The 20,964-nt window shown below is 36.4% G+C and overlaps 1 protein-coding gene across 1 annotated transcript in view; it reads right to left on the bottom strand.

The window, feature by feature from the left end:
• The window catches only part of ROBO2 (roundabout guidance receptor 2), a 652,483-nt gene that overhangs the window by 103,024 nt on the left and 528,495 nt on the right, over nucleotides 1-20,964 (bottom strand). The window contains exons 8-9 of the mRNA XM_068968049.1: nucleotides 9,244-9,368; nucleotides 4,059-4,230 (exon numbers count right to left, since the gene is read on the bottom strand). Of these exons, the coding sequence (XP_068824150.1) occupies nucleotides 4,059-4,230; nucleotides 9,244-9,368 (297 nt within the window). The remainder of the gene's footprint in view (nucleotides 1-4,058; nucleotides 4,231-9,243; nucleotides 9,369-20,964) is intronic.

Raw genomic sequence — 20,964 nt, 5'->3', positions numbered from 1 at the left:
ATCTGATTAGATTCTTTTTCTCTTTTTTTTTACTGCCCAAATGAGTAGCTCATTGTCTTGTAAATGGATTTGATCAATAAAGTAATTGAAAATCTCCTGGCCAGAAAGAACTTTCAGTTTCAAGGATGTTATGGGTGAAAGATGACCACAAGTTTCCATGACACTAAGGTCGGAGGTTAAACGAACATTTAGGGCTTCCAGTGATCTGTGAACAGTTGCATGCTTTTTTCTAACTATACATTATAAATCCTCAGTAAACCATTCATACAAGATCATTGTGGCATCTGTTGTCAATATAACATATAAATACATTTCTTCTCTCTAGTCCTTATAGATTCTATTGGCTCTACTCCAAACTCTCACTGCAATTTTCTACTTTTCTGAGAGAAAAAAGGGGAGACGAAAAGAAATGAAGAATAGAGTTAACAAATTAATGAGAAGGTATTTTAAAGGGATTTTTTGAAATTCAAGTGTATTAAAACATCTTAGCTCTATCTATATATCAGTAAAATTATCACTCAACAGCACCTTCCATCACCATTAATAATCTCCTCTTGTGAACACTTAAGTTAAAAATATTTCCAAGAAAGTAAGTACAAAAATGTAATAACAGAAAACATTGCTATAGATGCTTTGCTTGTTTTTCTGAACATGACGTATGTTTTCATTCTACACTGGAACTTCATTTGGCTCTAAATCACCCTAGATCATTCCAAACAACATGTTCAAAATGAAGATGATGGCTTACATATTATTAAACTGTTAACTAATCTGAAAAATTCAAAACTATGAATAAAAGCAGAAGTCATCAGCTAATATGTCATCAGCAAATTAATATTTAGAGATAGAGTTATATATAATAAGGGGTGTGTGTGTGTGTTTAGATCTCAAAGTTAGATTTCTTTACAGTCAAAGTCAACAACTGTATAACCTACATACAACGTTCTTGCAAAATGATTTGACTTTGTGATTGCTTATTCAAGTAAAAATCAATGCAGAAATTAAAATTCAAACAAGTTGTAATAAAATGTTCAGAGTCATTTCAATTCAGGGTGGGATGGGATGAACTGGGAGATTGGGACTGACGTATATACACTACTGCTACTATGTATAAAATAGATATCTAATGAGCCTACTGTATAGCACAGAGAACTCTACTCCTTGCTCTGTGGTGACCTCAGTGGGAAGGAAATCCAAAAAAGAGGGGATATATGTATACATGTTGCTGATGCTGCTCTACAGCAGAAACTGACACAACAGTATTAAGCCACTATGCTCCAAAACAAAGTCATCAAATTTCCTTATCACTCATTTTAAGTCTGACCACAGAAACAAAGCTATAATTACTACTAATTTGAAAGATTGCATCACCAACAAACATAATTTCTCAAAACAAACTTTCCCTTTCATTTTTCTTTAGTCGCTAAGTCATGTCTGACTCTGTGACTCCATGGACTGCAGCCTGCCAGGCTCCTTTGTCCATTGGATTTCCCAGGCAAGGATACTGGAGTGGGCTGTCATTTCCTCCTCCAGGGGATCTTCCCAACCCAGGGATCAAACCCATATCTGCTGCATTGACAGGCAGATCCTTTATCACTGAATCAGCTAGGAAGCCCTTCCTTTTTATTATATCAGGCATAATTTTGAATATCTACTTGTTTCATGATCCACAGCAGTCACATCAACTTTCTCTTCTATATCATCAATTTTGTTTTCTACAAATACGGTTTGCCTTCTGCATAACAAATTCTTCAGTTAAAAACATTTAAAAGCCTGCCTCTTTTAAAATACTATGAGCAGCTAGATTACAGCAGAGCTCTTAAGCATTATGTTTGGAGTGTTTCATAGTAGCACAGAATAAAATTCTTTTGCCAGAATATCTTATTTTCCAAGTACATGTTTCTTTACATTTTTTCTAGTAGAAGAAAAAGAAATAAAATATAAATTATATATTTATAGTTATAGTTATAAATATAAAATATTTACAAATATTAATTATATTAAATTATATTTTATTAATATAATCATTAATATATTTATTCTAGTAGGAAACATAGGAACTTAAAAACACTAATAAATATATTTTATTTTTTAAAGAAATATGGATATTTGAAAGGTCAAAGGACTTACCCATCTAAAGGAAGAATTTTTTCGCACTGTTACCCATGAACCTGACATCTTTCAGTTCCATAGCAGTAAATCTCTGCCATATCAGCAGGTGTGACTGTTAATGACTCAATATCCCCGAAGCTAATGTTTGTCTGTTCTATTTATTCCCTTTCCTGACATAATGCTGAATCAGGCAATAGCATGGGCAGGCATTAAAAAATACTGCCTTTCTATTAATTTTAAATGATATTTTAATCTACATGTAAATTTGAATTGTATGAAAGCTCAGCAGAAAAAAAAGAGAATCAGAGAGGTCACAGCCCAAGCTCTTGGATCTCAGATGCCAGCATCCAGGGCGGCGAAAGAGGGGAGGGGGAATTAGACACCTCACAAATGTAATACAGCAAGACAGAACTGTTAATCTAAAATATACTAGAATATGGATTAAATTCATGCTCAGAGGTTCACAAAACATCTAAAACTCCCTACATGTCAACTGACACAAAAAAGTGAAAGTGAAGTGAAAAAAATTGAAAGTGAAGTCGCTCAGTCGTGTCCGACTCTTTGCGACCCCGTGGACTGTAGCCCACCAGGCTCCTCTGTCCATGGGATTCTCCGCGCAAGAATACTGGAGTGGGCTGCCATTTCCTTCTCCAGGGGATCCAAAAAAGACCTTGCCAAAAAAAAAAAATCAATCACGAAGATATATTTTTTAACTTTCACTATGAATTAGATGCTTCAGTTAAGATTTGTAATACATACATGCAAATAAAAAATAATTTTAACATCCATTCATAGCTTAAAGCTAGTCATACAGTCGTGTCTGACTCTAAGATCCCATGGACTGTAGCCTGCCAGGCTCCTCTTGTCCTTGGAATTCTCTAGGCAAGAGAACTAGAGTAGGTTGCCATTTCCTTCTCCAATTCATAGCTTGCAAGATATTTAATTAATTTAACTTAGTGAGAGTATAATTTTAAAAATCACTGGATTGTTGTTGCCATTTAGCTGCTACATTGGATCCAAGTCTTTACGACCCCATGGACTGCAGCACCCCAGGCTTCACTGTCCTTTACTATCTCCCCGAGTTTGCTCAAATTCTTGTCCATTAAGTTGGTGATGCTACCCAACCTTCTTATCCTCTGCTGCCCTCTGCTTTTTTCTTCTTCAATCTTTCCTAGAATCAGGGTCTTTTCCAATGAGTCAGTTCTTTGCACAGATGGCCAAAGTATTGGAGTTTCAGCTTCAGCATCAGTCCTTCCAATGAATATTTAGGGTTGTGAAGTCATCAGCCGATATATCATCAGCCAGTTAATATTCAGAGTCAGAGTTATTTATAATAAGTTATGTGTGTGTATGTGTGTGTGTATGTTTAGGTCTTGAAGTTAGATTTCTTTACTGTTAAAATCAATAACTCTGTAACCTCCACACAACCTTCTTGCAAAACAATCTTGACTTTGTGATTGCTTACTTAAGTAAAAATCAATGTAGAAATTTAAATTCAAACAAGTTGTAAAAAAATGTTCAGAGTCATCACAATTTGGGGTGGGGTAGGATGATGTGACTAGCTAACATAAAAAGTCATCTCTGTTTCCTGATAATAAAGATGGTATCTTTTCTTCTCTAATAAAATAAAATTATCACTATTCTTTAGAAGTAATCATGTCAGCATAAGATTAGGTATACAGATGGCATGCCTATTTCTATTTCACTAAAATAATGCATCGCTATATTTTTTAGAATAAAATAGATTGTTTTGGATGTTCTTCCTGGGGAAAATAAATAGTGTAAATAGATCAGGGAGAATTAGAAACCATTAAAAATGTCATTTTACCTAGATTCAAACTTACAAGATAAGCATTAATTTTAATGACTTAATTAACAAGTCAGAAAATTTCATCCTTTGAAATAAAGACAGTTATTTTCAGAAAACAAATCTAATAATACCGCACCATCAGTAACTTCCAGTTGAGCTTTTGCTAAAATACTTCCTGCCACGGTGAGGGCCTGACAGATGTAGTAACCCGCGTCCGAACGCTGAATGTTGGTAATTGTAAGATCCCCAGTTGGTGACACAGAACACCTGCTGTTGGGCTGTTGGGGTTGGTTTGGGAAGAGCAGATTCTGTGGAAACAAACATAATTTTATCAATATTCTCTTCTCACTCAATAGGAAAGTTATATCAACAGCTATTGCAATTAGAGAAATGTGGTTAAAAAAAGAAAATACACAGGTTTAAAAATATGGTGCTGAAATGTTTAGATGTCATAGAGTGAATTTCATTGGGAAATTTCACGCCCTCACTGAAGGAACAATCATCTAAAAATTCTAGGTCTTTATTCGGACCTTTTATTTCTTCCCTGACTTTCTGTGAGTTACTGAATTTTTCTGAAACATGGTTTCCCCATCTGTAAAATGGGCATAATAACACTTAACTGATTCAACACATAAGACACTGTGAGAATCTGGAATGTAACACTGACTATGTATGTGATTTATAAACTGCATATTCTGTTGATCTTTTTAACTATTTGATGTAACTAACTGAATTTCTTCTAAATGGGTTCAAAAATGTGACTGAGACTGACAGAGAGACAGCTGAATCTACTTCTGCTGTAAGAATTCTGCAGGTTGTAACAGCTTTGAAAGGAGCTAGGTATAAATGCTAATAAACGCTATCTAAGCAAGATTAACCAAATCACTGAAAATGTAAAGAAGATGTGGGATGTTTCTGAAGCATGCATGTGATGCTAAAGAACTTTTTAACATTATTCTTTTTAAAAATAAAAAGTTCTCTAGTTTACTATATATCTTATATTATGACAAACAGCTAAATCACAAATTTGTAAAAGTTCTTATAAGAAAGCAGTAATGTTAACTTGGATGACCTATGCTGCTTTACTGTTGTTCAATTAAGAAAAATATTTGGGTATAATAAATCATATTGAGATATGCTTCCAAGTTGGATTATAAATAAGGATGTATCAATTTTTATGTTGTATTTACTTACCAAAAAAAGAACATTATAACCCTGTGGGATCTGTTTCTCCATATAGTAATTAATTTTCCAGGTTTGTAATTAAACAGTTCCAATACGTTACAATCAGGAGGTAATAACATTCAATTAAAGGCATAAGACACATTTTCACCTTAAAATGTTTTTACCCTTGAAGGAATACCAATGGAAAAGGATAAAATAGGGTATTAACACTTTTCAATTACGCTAAATGACTTTAATCCTGCGAACGATGTCCTACTTTAATTAGAAGCTCTTCTCTTTATTGCAACTTGATGGATGTCCACTTTATTAGATTCGAGTGTGACACTATAAGCCCACTTTACATAAACATTACCATGTTATTAAACCCTTTCAAAAAGAAGTGGTATTTGCTAGCATGTCAGGAATATAATTTCAAAAGGCTATTGCCCTCCCATAAAATTTGTATTATTTACTATTAATATATAAGGCTAGACTTTTTCCATACATATAAAGCATAATATGAAAAGAAGCTAATTCTCCTGTGGAGTTCAAATATATTACTGAAATAAACCATCTGAAGGAGAAGGGTCTAAATTTTAAAGCCACTCGAAAATGATACAATAACTCAAAGTGTGCACTTTTCTACAATTAGCCATTAGAATACTAATTTACATAGCACTAATACATCAGATGGGCTTAATTCTCTCCGGGATCTCTTCCTCTACAACGTATTATCAGTCCACCTTCTAAATGATTCGTTGACATGGAAAATGGCATATGATTGAGGTTAACCCATCATCTTTATTCCCTGCTTGTAAGACATAGGCAAAAGGAAATGGATTACAAGCAAAAACCAGGAATTCTACAGAGCTCCTCTTGCTTGAGGTGCCTGGGTATCCTATTAGTGCTAATTGGCATTATCAGCACATATTGAAGAATATGGACCATTAAGTCCAGACTCTTAACTCTCTCTCTACTGATGGATAGTCATAGATCACTGTAAAAATTGGATACTGCGGACAGTAAGACCAATTTATTTTTCCTAATGTACTAATTCATGATTTGAAAATTTACAATTTGCTCAAGCATTTCTCTTCTGTTCTCATTCAGAATCTCCTTTCTCTCCCCCACTCTATCCCCTTTCCTCCCTCTCCAAACCCTCTCTCTGACGTGAGGGAGATAGGTGAAGAAAACCAGATCTAAGATTATAATCAAATCAAATCGCCTAACTGGAAATCTTTTTTCCCAGAGATTAATATCTCTGGAATTAATATATGCCACTTTGTCAAATAATAGCAAAAGAAATATTTTAATGCTATTTGATCATTACTTGTATAAGAAAATTAAAACACAGTGTAGCATATTTAAATATCATGTTTGTTGGGCCACAAGACCAATACACATTTTATGCAATAGCGTGTATAAAACTGGAGCATTTGAGAGCATGTAATTCACACACGAAAAAGCTGAATCTACATGATAATAGATACAATGAGATTTGACTCACTGCATGATTTAAAGTGTGAATGTGCAACAATCAAATGGCTTTAGATCATTATATTTGCATCATTTATAAATAATACGCTCACATATATATATTCACTATCAGTGGCTTGAGGGAGTAACTTCTGTGGACCCCACAGCCCCCAGAGTGGGCAGGGGGAAGGGGATACAGGAATGAAGTAGAAACTCAGGTCTCTCCAGGTTCAAGGCTCCTAGCCTTCTCCTAGGCATGCAGTGGGTCTAGGGACAGTGGTGACGAGAGTGGTACTGAGCCTCTGTACCTGGGCAGAGGGAGCCCAAGCAGCCCGGCCTGAGCTGAACATAAAATTGCCACTTCAGCCAGGAACAAGGCAAGGCAGGTGCATTCTGCTTTCTTCCAATTTCTAACCTTCAAAATGTGTAAAGCACTTTTACATATAAACAATCACATAATCGTCAAAACTTATGCGAATTAAAATACCTGATCTTCACATTTTGGATTAAAAACTAAGCTTCAGTAAAGTTAAGCTGTGCTACAAAGATTATAAAATCATAAGGAGGGAAATGGCTTTAGAATTCTTTTCTTTTTTCAGGGTCTATGTGTGTATGTATATGTGTGTACATATTCAAGTATGTTATAAGTGTATCATGTTGCTTTACACTCACTTTAGAGTTTGGAATGTTTTCATCCGAAAGCGATTTTTAAGAATCAAGGAACTCTAAGAGGAGAAATCTATTGTATAGTTGTGTGAGTGTGTCAGTCGCTCAGTTATGGCCAACTCTTTGTGACCCCATGGACTGTAGCCTGCCAGGCTCCTCAGTTCATGGAATTCTCCAGGCAAGAATATTGGTGGAGTGGGTAGCCATTCCCTTCTGCAGGAGATCTTCCCAACTCAGGGATTGAATCCGGGTCTCCCACATTGCAGGAAGATTCTTTACTGTCTGAGCCACCAGGGAAGCCCAATTTTATCACTGAAAGTGAAAGTGAAAGTTGAAAGTCGCTCAATAGTGTCTAGCTCTTTGCAACCCCATGAACTGTACAGTCCATGGAATTCTCCAGGCCACAGTACTGGAGTGGGTAGCCTTTCCCTTCTCCAGGGGATCTTCCCAATCCAGGGATTGAACCCAGGTTTCCCTCATTACAGACAGATTCTTTACCAGCTGAGCCACAAGGGAAGTCCAAAAATTCTGGAATGGGTAGCCTATTCCTTCTCCAGAGGATCTTCCCAACCAGGAATTGAACCAGGGTCTCCTGCATTGCAGGCGGATTCTTTACGGACTGAGCTGTCAGGGGAGCCCAACTGTATCATTACTAACTGATAAAAAATGATGGCAATTAATTCTTGGAACCATCCTGATGTGGGATGAGGCAGTGGCCAGAACTTTACCTTATCCTTCCCACCACTGTCTTTACATCCCACAAATTATGGGAGAAGTGAGTCCAACACAGAGCACTGCAGAAAGGGAAAAATATAAGTTGCCCATCCATACTGAGATGCTAAAACTGCTGGTGTGGGGTGAGCTGTATGGGAATCTGGAAGAATGAAAAATAACAACGGCTGATGGGGACCTCCTAAGAGGAACCCCCTCCAAGATGGTCTTACGTGAGTTTTGATCAACAGGTTCTCTTAATTTCATCTAAAGCATTTTCTGCCTCTGGCAAAGTTTTTAGACTGCTTGAGTCTTTTAGTCATCATTTTCTATTTGTCCAGGAAATTCATCTAAAACTTGGACTAACAACAGAGGGTGCTAAGGAGCAACACCAGTGGGCCCCTTCCTAAGACCTACACAGCTCCTTGGGAATGGCTCTGGAGAGTCCAGAACGAAAATATCTCTAAGGAGTTCCCTAGAATTCCCTTGGGAATGCACAGATTAAATTCTTAGACAAAGAACTCAATTTCTATTCTGGTTTAAGGGGAAGTTCCCCTCATTGCTTCAGAACCTAGAGGCTTGAGCTTGCCCAAGCTTGGACCAAGTTCTTAATGAGAAAAGCAGTGCATTCAATTCAATTTGCTTTCAGCAGAGTCTGAGAGATCATGCTGCCCAGAGGGGTCCCAAGAGGACAAATCAGGACACAGCAAAGATCAGACAGGTATTGCTTTTTTCTGCTATTTAATGTATTATTTCCTGTCTAATTCCACTATGAGGGAATCCAGAGGGATGATGGAAGAAAATATTTCTACTACTCTTAAATGGAAGCATGTTTAAGTTAATGATAAAGAAAAGGTATGTATACTATCTATGAAACAGCGTTGAAACTGGTTTCTAGACTAATTAATGACAGAAATATTTTTGACTGTTTACACGTACCCAGGATGTTCTAAGTGCTTTATAGATATACTAACTCAATTATCTCAGCGTAGCTCAATGCAAGAAAGCAAACATATCCTTTTGTTAAGAGATTTTAAACAGCTGCAGGTTAGAGTTTTTCAGGTAATTTATTCACACTGTATTGCATCTCTTCTATGTAAGATAAAAAAAATTTAAAATTAACACTCAAAAACAGAATGTTCTATTAAAACATCTGACTCTCTCTTATTTTAGAATCAACTGGTCTCTTTTTAGAAATAAAATACATTCAACATTGATAACAAGAAAGGCAAGACAGACTTTGAGGACCACCAGAGATAGGGGAGTTCAGAGATTTCAGAAAAGCAGTCAAAGCTTGCACTCACCTGGCTGCCTTCTTTTTGCCAAAAAACTGCTGGCTGTGGGTTTCCTTTAGTTTCACAGGGAAATGTCACTGTTCGACCTTGAGCAACAATCTGATCTCTTGGCCTAACCACAAACTGTGGAGGAGCTATAATTTAAAAGGAAAGAAAGTGTGTAAATATAAACTGTTGACAAAGAAAAATACATCAAAGGGAAAATCTGATACGAGGTGGACTGCTCAGTGCCAGACAGAGGCTACAGATGTTGATTTAAGTATTTCTCAAAATACAATGGGAAAAAAAAAGAGCACTCTATCAAATATGAGGAAAGAAGTAAATGTATTAGTAGACACACTTTAAATGTACATTGCAAATCTTGCCGTCCATACACTTGCAAAGAAAAAGTAGATTTTTAATGGTATTCTAAAATTTTTAATAAATAAACATGATGTCCCCATATGGTTTTGTGTTTTGAATGAAGACAGAAAAAAGTCACTGCATTACTCAAATATCTACTTCCTGTGGCATCAATCTATTGACAAACATGAATTGCTCTTACAATATTTGCAAGACATTGTGCTAGGCACAGGGATACCAGAAGGCATAGAATATGATCTCTATTCTCAAAGTGCTTAGAGTGCTTATATTCTAGATTTGAGGAGTTGAAGTGTTGAGAACATCAAATTGAAGGTATGGGAATTACATACAGAGATAACTAACAAAATACAAAAACACCTGCAAGTGGTTGACTAATTCATTTCACTTAGATTAATAAGCATCTGGCAATTATTATGTTCTTCTTTGGAAGAAAAGTTATAACCAATCTAGATAGCATATTCAAAAGCAGAGACATTACTTTGCCTACAAAGGTCCGTCTAGTCAAGGCTATGGTTTTTCCAGTGGTCATGTATGGATGTGAGAGTTGGACTGTGAAGAAAGCTGAGTGCCAAAGAATTGATACGTTTGAACTGTGGTATTGGAGAAGACTCTTGAGAGTCCCTTGGACTGCAAGGAGATCCAACCAGTCCATTCTGAAGGACATCAGCCCTGGAATTTCTTTGGAAGGAATGATGCTGAAGCTGAAACTCCAGTACTTTGGCCACCTCATGCAAAGAGTTGACTCGTTGGAAGACACTGATGCTGGGAGGGATTGGGGGCAGGAAGAGAAGGGGATGACAGAGGATGAGATGGCTGGATGGCATCACTGACACGATGGATGTGAGTCTGAGTGAACGAACTTTGGGAGCTGGTGATGGACAGGGAGGCCTGGCATGCTGCAATTCCTGGGGTCGCAAAGAGTCAGACACGACTGAGCGACTGACCTGAACTGAACTGAACTGGGCACTAGAAACTGAAAATTATTTAAAATATTGAAATATCAGTAACCTCAGATATGCAGATGACACCATCTTCATGGCAGAAAGCAAAGAGGAACTAGAGAGCCTTTAAATGAAGGTGAAAGAGGAGAGTGAAAAAAACTGGCTAAAACTGAACATTCAAAAAACTAAGATCATGGGATCTGATCCCATCACTTCATGGCAAATAGATGGGGAAACAATGACAGACTTTATTTTCTTGGGCTCCATAATCACTGCAGATAGTGACTACAGCCATGAAATTAAAAGACACTTGCTTCTTGGATGAAGAGCTATGACCAACCTAGACAGCATATTAAGAAGCAGAAACATTACTTTGCCTACAATGTTATGTCTAGTCAAAGCTATGGTTTTTCTAGTAGTCATGTATGGATGTAAGAGTTGGACCATAAAGAAGGCTGAGCGCTGAAGAATTGATGCTTTTGAACTGTCGTGTTGGAGAAGACTCTTGAGAGTCCCTTGGACAGCAAGGAGATCAAACCAGTCAATCCTAAAGGAAATCAGTCCTGACTATTCACTGGAAGGACTGATGCTGAAACTGAAGCTCCAATACTTTGGCCACCTGATGTGAAGATGGTTTCATTGGAAAAGACCCTGATGCTGAGGAAGATTGAAGGCAGGAGGAGAAGGGTATGATAGAGGACGAGATGGTTGGATGGCATCACCAACTCAATGGACATGAGTATGAGCAAGCTCCGAGAGAAAGTGAAGGACAGGGAAGCGTGGCGTGCTGCAGTCCAAGCGGCCCCAGAGACGGACATAACTGAGTGACTGAACAACAACTGGGCACTAAAGATACACGGATAAAAAGCATCTACATTGCAGCCATGAAGGTACTTACACTCTAATAGAAAATACAAAACATGAATATGATGAAGACAACAACAACAAAATTAAAACAACAGTTCTGTAAGACTGTGGTAAGATCAATGACAGAGGTACTCTCAGAGCAGAGAAGCACTTACATTTTAGTATGCATCATAAGGGTCACAGGACTTCAGGAAGAAGGGATCCCTTTGTGTTACACTAGCTGTGAAAGGCTTTATGCAAGGGGTGTATATTATGGAGCCTTGGAGGAAAGGGTGGCATTTAGAGAAGTGGAGAGATGAACACATTCTAAAGAAACAAGCTAACTGAACAAAGCATAAGAAGCAGAAACACATCTAGTATACACCGAGGAGGAATGGCGAGTCCTCACTGTATAAACATCATTGGCTACAAAAATGGATTTGTATCAGGCCCTTCTTCTCCGTCTAAGAAAGGCCTGAGAAACCAAACTGAGGATTTTATTCTGGTTGTTTTTAAGCTAAGGAATGCAAAGCAAAAATTTTGGAATCTTTACCCCTTTAATGAATGTAGTCTATAGTTTGTGAGGGAGATGGATTAGTCAATAAAGTAGGTTGTTTAACTGGAAGACCAGTAAAATGGTGCAGGCAAAACCACTGAGACCAGTAACTCCATTAGAAAATATAGGGATGGGGTGAAAAAGCTAAGAAAGTTCAGGTTTAAATTTGGGGTGAATTGTAAAGAGAAAGAACAAAGTGAAAAACAGGACAGTATGTAACAGAAAGTTTTCACAAGGACATCATCTTCACAGCAAAACTCGCTCCTGATGAAGAGAAAACAGCAGGTTTATTCCATGACTTTTCTAATCCTTTGTTTCCAGTGTAACGACTTCCTTAATGCTAGAAAACTTAAGACCAAGAGAAAAACTACAATGAACTCTAATTTTTAGAACCCGGTGTACACGGCTATAACCCTAATATTTGAACTCTGAAGAATTTTAACAATAGCACCATTCAGTAAAGTCCTTTACCCAGACTTCCTCCAGTCCTTTAAGATTACATAACTGAAGGTCCAAGAGTGGAGTCAGTGTAGGGTAGCCTCAAACATCCACCCAGTTACCCATCCTTACAAGACTACTAGCATAGCAACAGCAGCAGCAATTTTTTTTTTTCCCAAAAAAAATTTACTGAGACTTGTAGTGGCTTATTTTTCGGTGTTCTATTACACCGCCTCCTAATTCAACACACTCAACACATACATTAGGGACTGAAGGAATGAATCTACTAAGGGAAATTTTCTTCTACCAATATAGATAACAGAAGGCTCAGTTTAACAGGATGGAGAACCCAGATTTATAGATCTATTTGAACTGAACGTGGTTTATGTTGCCCTGTATTTTCAGGAGATTACTTGCTTCTTACAATCTTGTTATTTCTACACAATTCCACTGAATCAGCAGTATCATTGATTTTTGTTCTCTATGTTTTCTAATAAGAGTGATAATTTAAATCAATGTTGCAAAATTACTTTTGGAATGACTCTTAAAACACTGCAATGTCCATGTCTCAATAAAGATGTGAAACCACCAGATACTTACACCAAAAATATTAAGATTGGTCTCTATAATCTGTAATATCTAAAGAAAAAAATTATATACATTAAGAAAAATTAAAAGATCAATATATATTTCTTTGCTTCTTTTAGTAATTCATGAAAAAAGTTTACTTCCAAAGTGGACATTAAGTAAGAAGTACTGAGTAACTTAGCTTGTATCTCATCATAAAAAAAAAAAAGTGAGTATAGTAACAATTAGTCTTTGATAAAAATCACATACATAGCTTATTAGTTCATTTGCATTGCTTTGGACAAGAAATAATCTAAATTGACTCTCATAATTAGCTAGTAAAATAACAGTAAGAATTAACAACTTCCAGATGTTCAAGCTGGATTTAGAAAGGCAGAGGAACCAGAGATCAAATTGCCGACATCTGTTGGATCATCGAAAAAGCAAGAGAGTTCCAGAAAATCATTTGCTTCTGCTTTATTGACTATGCCAAAGCTTTTGACTGTGTGGATCACAACAGACTATGGAAAATTCTTCAAGAAATGGGAATACCAGACCACCTGACTTGCCTCCTGAGAAATCTGTATGCAGGTCAGGAACAAACAGTCAGAACTGGACATGGAACAACAGACTGGTTCAAAATAGGCAAAGGAGTACGTCAAGGCTGTATACTGTCACCCTGCTTATTTAACTTATATGCAGAGTACATCATGCAAAATGCCGGGCTGGATGAAGCAGAAGCTGGAATCAAGACCGCCGGGAGAAATATCAATAACCTCAGATATGCAGACGATACCACCCTTATGGCAGAAAGCAAAGAAGAACTAAAGAGCCTCTTGATCAAAGTGAAAGAGGAAATTGAAAAAGTTGGCTTAAACTCAACATTCAAAAAACTAAGATCATGGCATTGAGTCCCATCACTTCATGGTAAATAGATGGGGAAACAATGGAAACAGGGACAGACTTTATTTTTTGGGCTCCAAAATCACTGCATACGATGACTGCCATGAAATTAAAAGATGCTTGCTCCTTGGAAGACAAGCTACGACCAACCTAGACAGCATATTAAAAAGCAGAGACATTAGTTTGCCAACAAAGGTCTGTCTAGTTAAAGCTATGTTTTTTCCAGTGGTCATGTATGGATGTGAGAGTTGGATTATTAAGAAAGCTGAGTGCTGAAGAACTGATGCTTTTGAACTGTGGTGTTGGAGAAGACTCTTGAGAGTCCCTTGGACTGCAAAGAGATCCAACCAGTCCATCCTCAAGGAGATCTGTCCTGAGTGTTCATTGGAAGGATTCATTGGAAGGACTGGTGCAGAAGCTGAAACTCCAATACTTTGGTCACCTGATGTGAAGAACTGACTCATTAGAAAAGACTCTGAGCTGGGGACAATTGAAGGCAGGAGGGGAAGTGAATGACAGATGATAAGATGGTTGGATGGCATCACCGACTCGATGGACATGAGTTTCAGCAAGCTCTGGGAGTTGGTGATGGACAGGGAAACCTAGCATGCTGTAATCCTTGGGGTCACAAAGAATTGGATAAAACTGAGCAGCTAAACTGAACTGAGAGCCCCATATGCTCTATAAAGTCCTTCTTTATATAATTTTAAAAATATAATACCTGAGAATACACATGATTAAAATCATCAGATGAAATATTAAATGAAAGCAGTGAAAATATATTTTATAATTTAAAGCATATTATACATACTGTTTATTTATCATCCATCCATCTCAGTAAAATTACTATCTATACTTTAATTATTTAACTACAGACTTCTTACATTTGATTTTTTTTCAAGCTTTCAAAAACCTTTGGGTGGATGAATGATTTTTCAAAATACTTTTGGAATCTAGATCCTACAATTTTAACACAGCTGATAAAATATTACCCCTAAAATAAGGATTGGCAAATAACCACATCTATCTATACACGTTTTGGAAAATATATGAATCATCTATTTACTCCTTCAAAATGTATTATCTACAAACTATGAGATAGTCTGCTTGATATAGGAGATAGAAAACAAAATAAAAAACTGTTCATAGCCTATGGCAGAGACTCCAATTAAATAAACAAATAAAAGCAAATACCACAGAGCATGATTTGAATAACATAAAAATGCAGAGGACACCGGGGAGAAAAGATTGGAAGAGAACACAGGAGATAAAGTAATGCTAAGGAAAGAAGCGAAAAGATGTTGGGAGATGGCTACATCTGAATTGTGTTTTGAAGCACAAGTAAGAGTTCAGGAAATGGAGAGGAGTTGGGTCACTTGGGACAAAGGGAGGCAGAAGTGATAAAGGTAGTGTGTGATAATTTATACTAAAGGAGCTTAAATTTTGACCTAGGAAGTATGGAGATCTGTTCAAAGATGTTTATGTAAGAAAGATTTAGCAACAGTATTAGAAAGAATGTTCTTCCTAGAAGAGAAAGGGAGACATGAAACTGAAAAATCTCAGGCAGTTGGAACAGAAAATCCACTTGATAATTGCTATATTTATAGCAGCACTTAAATATAATATTTTGTAAGAATTCTTAAAGGATAAGGAAATTCTGCAATATTTACCACTGTTGACATCATCTAAAAGGCCAGAAAATCAAAGTTTCTCAAGTTTTTACCCAGTGCTGCATTTTTAAAGACTACTAATGAAAATTGGTATCAGCATTTGCATTACTCACGCTATGAAATATCCTTTCATGTGATAATTGTTTATTTTGTCCTTTTATTCCAAATTATAAATACACTGTATTTCTAATGAATCAAATTGTTGTCACTCAAACTAAAACCACACTAATCTCTTTGATACTAGATTCACCTTTTCATGTTTAAAATTAAAAAATAAAATTGAAGATATAAAAGCATTTAACAAAGCAAAAGATTTTAAAAGTATTCAAGCCTTTGAAACTGTACATCCTTTCTTATTGTCATCAGAAGTTGAGCCACTGGAGCAAATTACATCAATCACTTTTACTTCTGTAGACTTTTCCTCTGCCCAAGAAGGGATATCAGATGAAGGAATTTATTTTTGAGGGTTTTTTTTTTAGATTTTTTTTTTATGTGGACCATTTAAAAAATCTTTATTGAATCTGTTTCAATATTGTTATTGTTTTTTTTTATGCTTGGTTTTTTTGGCTACAAGCCAGGTGGAATCTCAGCTCTTCAAACAAAAATCGAACCCGTACCCACTACATTGGAAGGTGAGTCCTTATCCACTGGATTGCCAGGAAAGTCCCTTTAAGAGGTTTTAAAAATGAAAAACTGCATCAATAATTCTACTGATAACACATAACCATTTCAGTATTTGTGCCAGGTGGCACAATGATTTGAAAAGACAATACTTAGCTGATGGCACCACTGGGAGGGAAGAGGCAGAGAGGTGGCATTTTATCAAGCACAATAGCACAATATGCGCTCTCCACAGAACGGATTTTCTATGATGGCTCTCATTAGATATTAAAAAAAAAAAAAAATCAGGTCCTCAAGCTGACAATTCGAAACACACATTTAAACCCAAATATGAATTAAAGAGTTAGAGTTATAAATTCCAGAAGAATATGCTGGTTATAAAAATGGCAATTCTTTTATATATTTCTAAGACAGAAGACTATAAAATACATATTTATGTCTTTTCTACAACCCAAAGTAAACTTGCTCAGTCGTGTCTGACTCTTTGTGACCCCATGGACTGTAGCCTATCAGGCACCTCTGTCCATGGGATTTTCCAGGCAAGAGTGCTGGAGTGAATTGCCATTGCCTTCTCCAGGGGATCCTCCCGACCCAGGGGATTGAACCCAGGTCTCCTGCATTGCAGACAGACGCTTTACTGTCTGAGCCACCAGGGAAGCCCCTCTACAACCCAAAGCATTAGACAAATCTCCTATAACTATGATGTAACAACCTACTTGCTTAATCTGTTATAAGCGATTATACCTTACTGCTTCAGCAGCAACAAGAAAGGGAATGAAGCAAACAGAGTGGGACAATTCAATGCTCAAGTACACATGCACAGGTTTAAAAGAATATCTCCATGCAAAAAGTGCATTGGGGGATTTCCAGAAGAGTAGACCCAAATATAAAAAGGTCAATTAAGATGAGAGGTCTGGTACTGTTCACCCAAAACTGTGTTTTAGAGAATTTAAATACAATACGCAGTAAATTAGATTTGATTTCTGCTAAATTATGCTTTGATACTACATTCAGCCCAGGCTGGCTTCAATCAAAGTCACGCTACAGTTCTGTTATGCTAATGCCCGCTGCTGTGAGTGAGTGGGTGATATGGAAATCAGATGGCAAACGTGAGCAGGAAGCCTACGCTGAGCATGCGGTGGGCTTGGAGATGCGGGATGGGGGACCCTAAAGGTTAATCATATCATGTTCAAAGCTGTTTTTACAGGAAAATATGACTTTCTATGGCAGACATGAACATGGAGACAGTCAAGATGCAGTTGCACGCATTAATATGTGACAAGGCAGTTACAGGCACACTCCAGCTCTTTCTTTAGGTATAATTTTACGCCTGAGTGAATAAGCTTCTTATTTCATAACAATATAGATTATGACCTTTGTATCTTACACTCGGGTGTAATTTTTTTTGTTATTTAATATTTTTACTGGTTAAATTCCAGTATTTTCTAAAGCATATTTGAAATGTACATTCTTTCATCATTTGCTTATTTTAACGACTTGCTGAGCTGAAAACTGTTTAATACAGTAACAATAATTAAAATCAACTGAGTGCTTATTAAGGGCCAGAAGGTGTGTCAAAGCATCCATAGGCATTATCTTATTTAATATTCACAGAGCTCTATGCCTTAACTTCTACCATTATGATGTAAAGACCAGTAAATTGAATCTTATTAAAGGCTTTTAAAGATTAAACTGATAGGAAGACAGATGATTTCTGTTCCATTTGATAGTTGGACCTCTTAAACACGTGGTTCACTTCAAATCATATGACTGACAATTTATATCTATTACTAAACACAAGGGTAAAAATTATATGCTATGGTTTCCAATATGGTTTCCAATAATATTGCTAAAATCATAACATGTTTTTCCTAAATAATTGCTGTTGTTAAAGGACATAAAATCTATAATCTGGCTCTTTCTGTACTACCTGTAAGTACAACCTTTCTGAAGTACACTTATTTCAAGTCATTCTTCATTCAAAACCTACAGTGCCTTTTCTATTGCTTGCCATTGCCCTGCTTGTAAATCACTCTCCTCTGTGTATCATTCTGTCTTCCATCAGCTGTTCCAGGGTTTTATCATCTGCACGCTCACCTGTGCTCAAACCACCTCCAACATTTCAGCAGACGAACCTACTTTCAATCACTTGCATAAGTATTTGCTTGTTTTAGTGATTAATCCGTTTTGATATCTGTTAGCCTTTGATCCATCTTGTCAACAACGATTAACCTGAACACACTCTAATCTTGTACTTTTCCTCTGTTCTTCCCACTTTAAGGTACTTTCCCTTGCTTGTATTGTCTTATTTCTCTATCCCCCCTCCCCATGCCGACGGCCTGAGTGCCTTCACTGTTCTGTTCCATTGTAAGCTCTTACTGGTCAGGTGTGCTGTCTACTATTTTGCAATGATATAGTATCTCTATTTGGCCTGGAAAATCTCCAAATAGTGAACTCTAAATGAATAATTTGGAATAGAAAATTAAGGGGAAAAGTTACTTTATTATTATATTAATCTGGGTGGGGAAACATCGAAGAAAATATGTTTGAAACTATTTCCTAATTGATTTTAATATGCCCTTCTGTACATCATTCCCACTGCACCAAAAACTTACTGTAAAATGAGTAGCCACCACCCTGGAGTGACAAAAGCAACATACAAAAACACAGGTACTATGTAACAACCAATTATAAAGTTCTCATAAAAAAAAAATTAGTTAATAGGCTTAGCCTCACCAACAAGAAATAGCAAGAATTCACTAATATGAAATGTAGAACAGGAGTTGAATATTTACTCAGTAATCAGAATAGGTCGGCTTCTAATTGATAAATGACTGTTCCTTCAACTTATTTAATTCTATTTAATTTTTACTATTTAACACTTCACTTGATTTCCAAAGAACTTCTGTTAATAATATTGGAAATGCATAATGTCATGAAAATATTTAATTTGAAACTTATTAACACATAATCCATTTCAGGGGAAGCAATGCATTTATAATGAAAAATATAATTTAGGGATATAAGATTTAAAATGATCATTTTTATAAACCCAATTTAATCACATTTTATTCATTTGTCTCTGTTTTTAAGAAATATAAACTATTAAACTGCTAAATTACATACCTTTCCAATTAATCATTTTCTTACTGAGTCCACGGCAATAACCCCTCTAGATGAGTGATGTGGTTTCTTTCTCACCAGTGCCTTTCTTCTAACTAATATTAAAAATTCTTGTTCCATAATAAAAACCAATATCTATACTTCTTCAACAATAATTTAATAAGCTACCTCTCTATATGTGATGTACATCATATATATGCTTTTTTAATGTCAAACTGAAAAAGCAAAACTACTAAATGGTTTACTGTTTCCATAAATATGGAAAGTAAAATGGTCAAAAAATTGAATGACACAAATCACAATCTTTAGATACATTGTCTATTTAGATTTCATATGCTACTCTCCATCTATGAGGGGTCTCACAGGTACAAACTGCATTCAGTCCTTGTATGTAAGTAAAAACCTGTGCCAAATATGCAGCTATACTCTTTATATTTTTTAACCACTGTTGTAGAATTTATTGATTATGGGAAGACTAATTTTTCTAGGTTCATATAATATTGAAAAAAAAGTAACTCATGGTCATTCAAAATCTGTTGACTAAAGCAGGCTGTGAAGCTAGTCAAACACGTTCTATAATGTACCTACAAAATAATGTAAGTGGCCTTCTAAATCGACTGTTTTAGTAACTGGGAAAGCAAGTCCAAAGAGCATCAAAGTTACTGAGTTTTGGTGGTAAGCGGGACATGCAAATGAAAAGCATGTGTATGTTTTGTGATTGTGATTAAAACCATGCTCTTTAATTTATAGTCACAGATAATACGCTTCTTCTTGAAAATGAACAATGTAAATATAGAAAATGAAATAATTCTACAACTATCTAGAAAAAATAGAATGCCCTTGCAAAAGATAAGTTCATTTGTTTCAAAATACCTTGCACATTTAAATCTCATCGGCAAGCATGTAAACACAGAGTTAAAATAAACAGCTCCGCCACACAGCTTCACTGGACCCTGATGCTGGGAAAGCCAGAAGGCAGGAGGAGAAGGGGATGACAGAGGACAAGATGGTTGGACGGCATCACCCACTCAATGGATACGAATTTGAGCAAGCTCTGGAAGATGGTGAAGGACAGGGAAGCCTGACTGGCATGCTGCAGCCCATGGGGTTGCAAAGAGTCAGACAGGACTGAGTGACTGAACAACAACCTCACAGACATTTTGTACTTAAATTTTTTTTTTTTACTGGAAGCCCCAAAGTAATAAATTTGTACTAAAAATAAATTCAGATGTTTGTTGGCACTGAAACTCATATAATAGCATTAAATTATTTTAAGTATTTACTGGTGTCAGGGTCTGAGGGTACTAAGATCTCTGGTCTCCGGAACTTACTGCCTATCAGAGGAAACTTACATGAAAATAATCAAGCATGACACAACGTTAGGAACATGATAAGTGTTGTAATACAGGATGTCCCACCATTACAAAAGTAACTTGACTTTGTCTCCGACAGTTGGGGAAAGCATTGAAACAGAAAAAGAGACAGTAAGAGATAGATTTGCTCTTTTGAGATAAAGCAGGTAAGAAAGGAAGAGGGTGAAGTTGTTCCTCACAGAGGTAAAAACACATGCCTTATGTTAGAGACAGAAGTTTTCTGGATTGCACCAATGTACTATTACCATCGCCTGGCTTCACTGACCCCTTTAGAAAATCAGGTAAGTGTTTGTTAAACTGAAGGATTTATGCTGGTGGAACCATGTATT

The sequence above is a fragment of the Capricornis sumatraensis genome, chromosome 1 (genome assembly GCF_032405125.1).
Source record: "Capricornis sumatraensis isolate serow.1 chromosome 1, serow.2, whole genome shotgun sequence".
NCBI classification, from domain to species: Eukaryota; Metazoa; Chordata; class Mammalia; order Artiodactyla; family Bovidae; genus Capricornis; species Capricornis sumatraensis.
The sequence above is the reverse complement of the archived record's forward strand: the minus strand, read 5'-3'. Positions and strand labels throughout refer to the sequence as shown.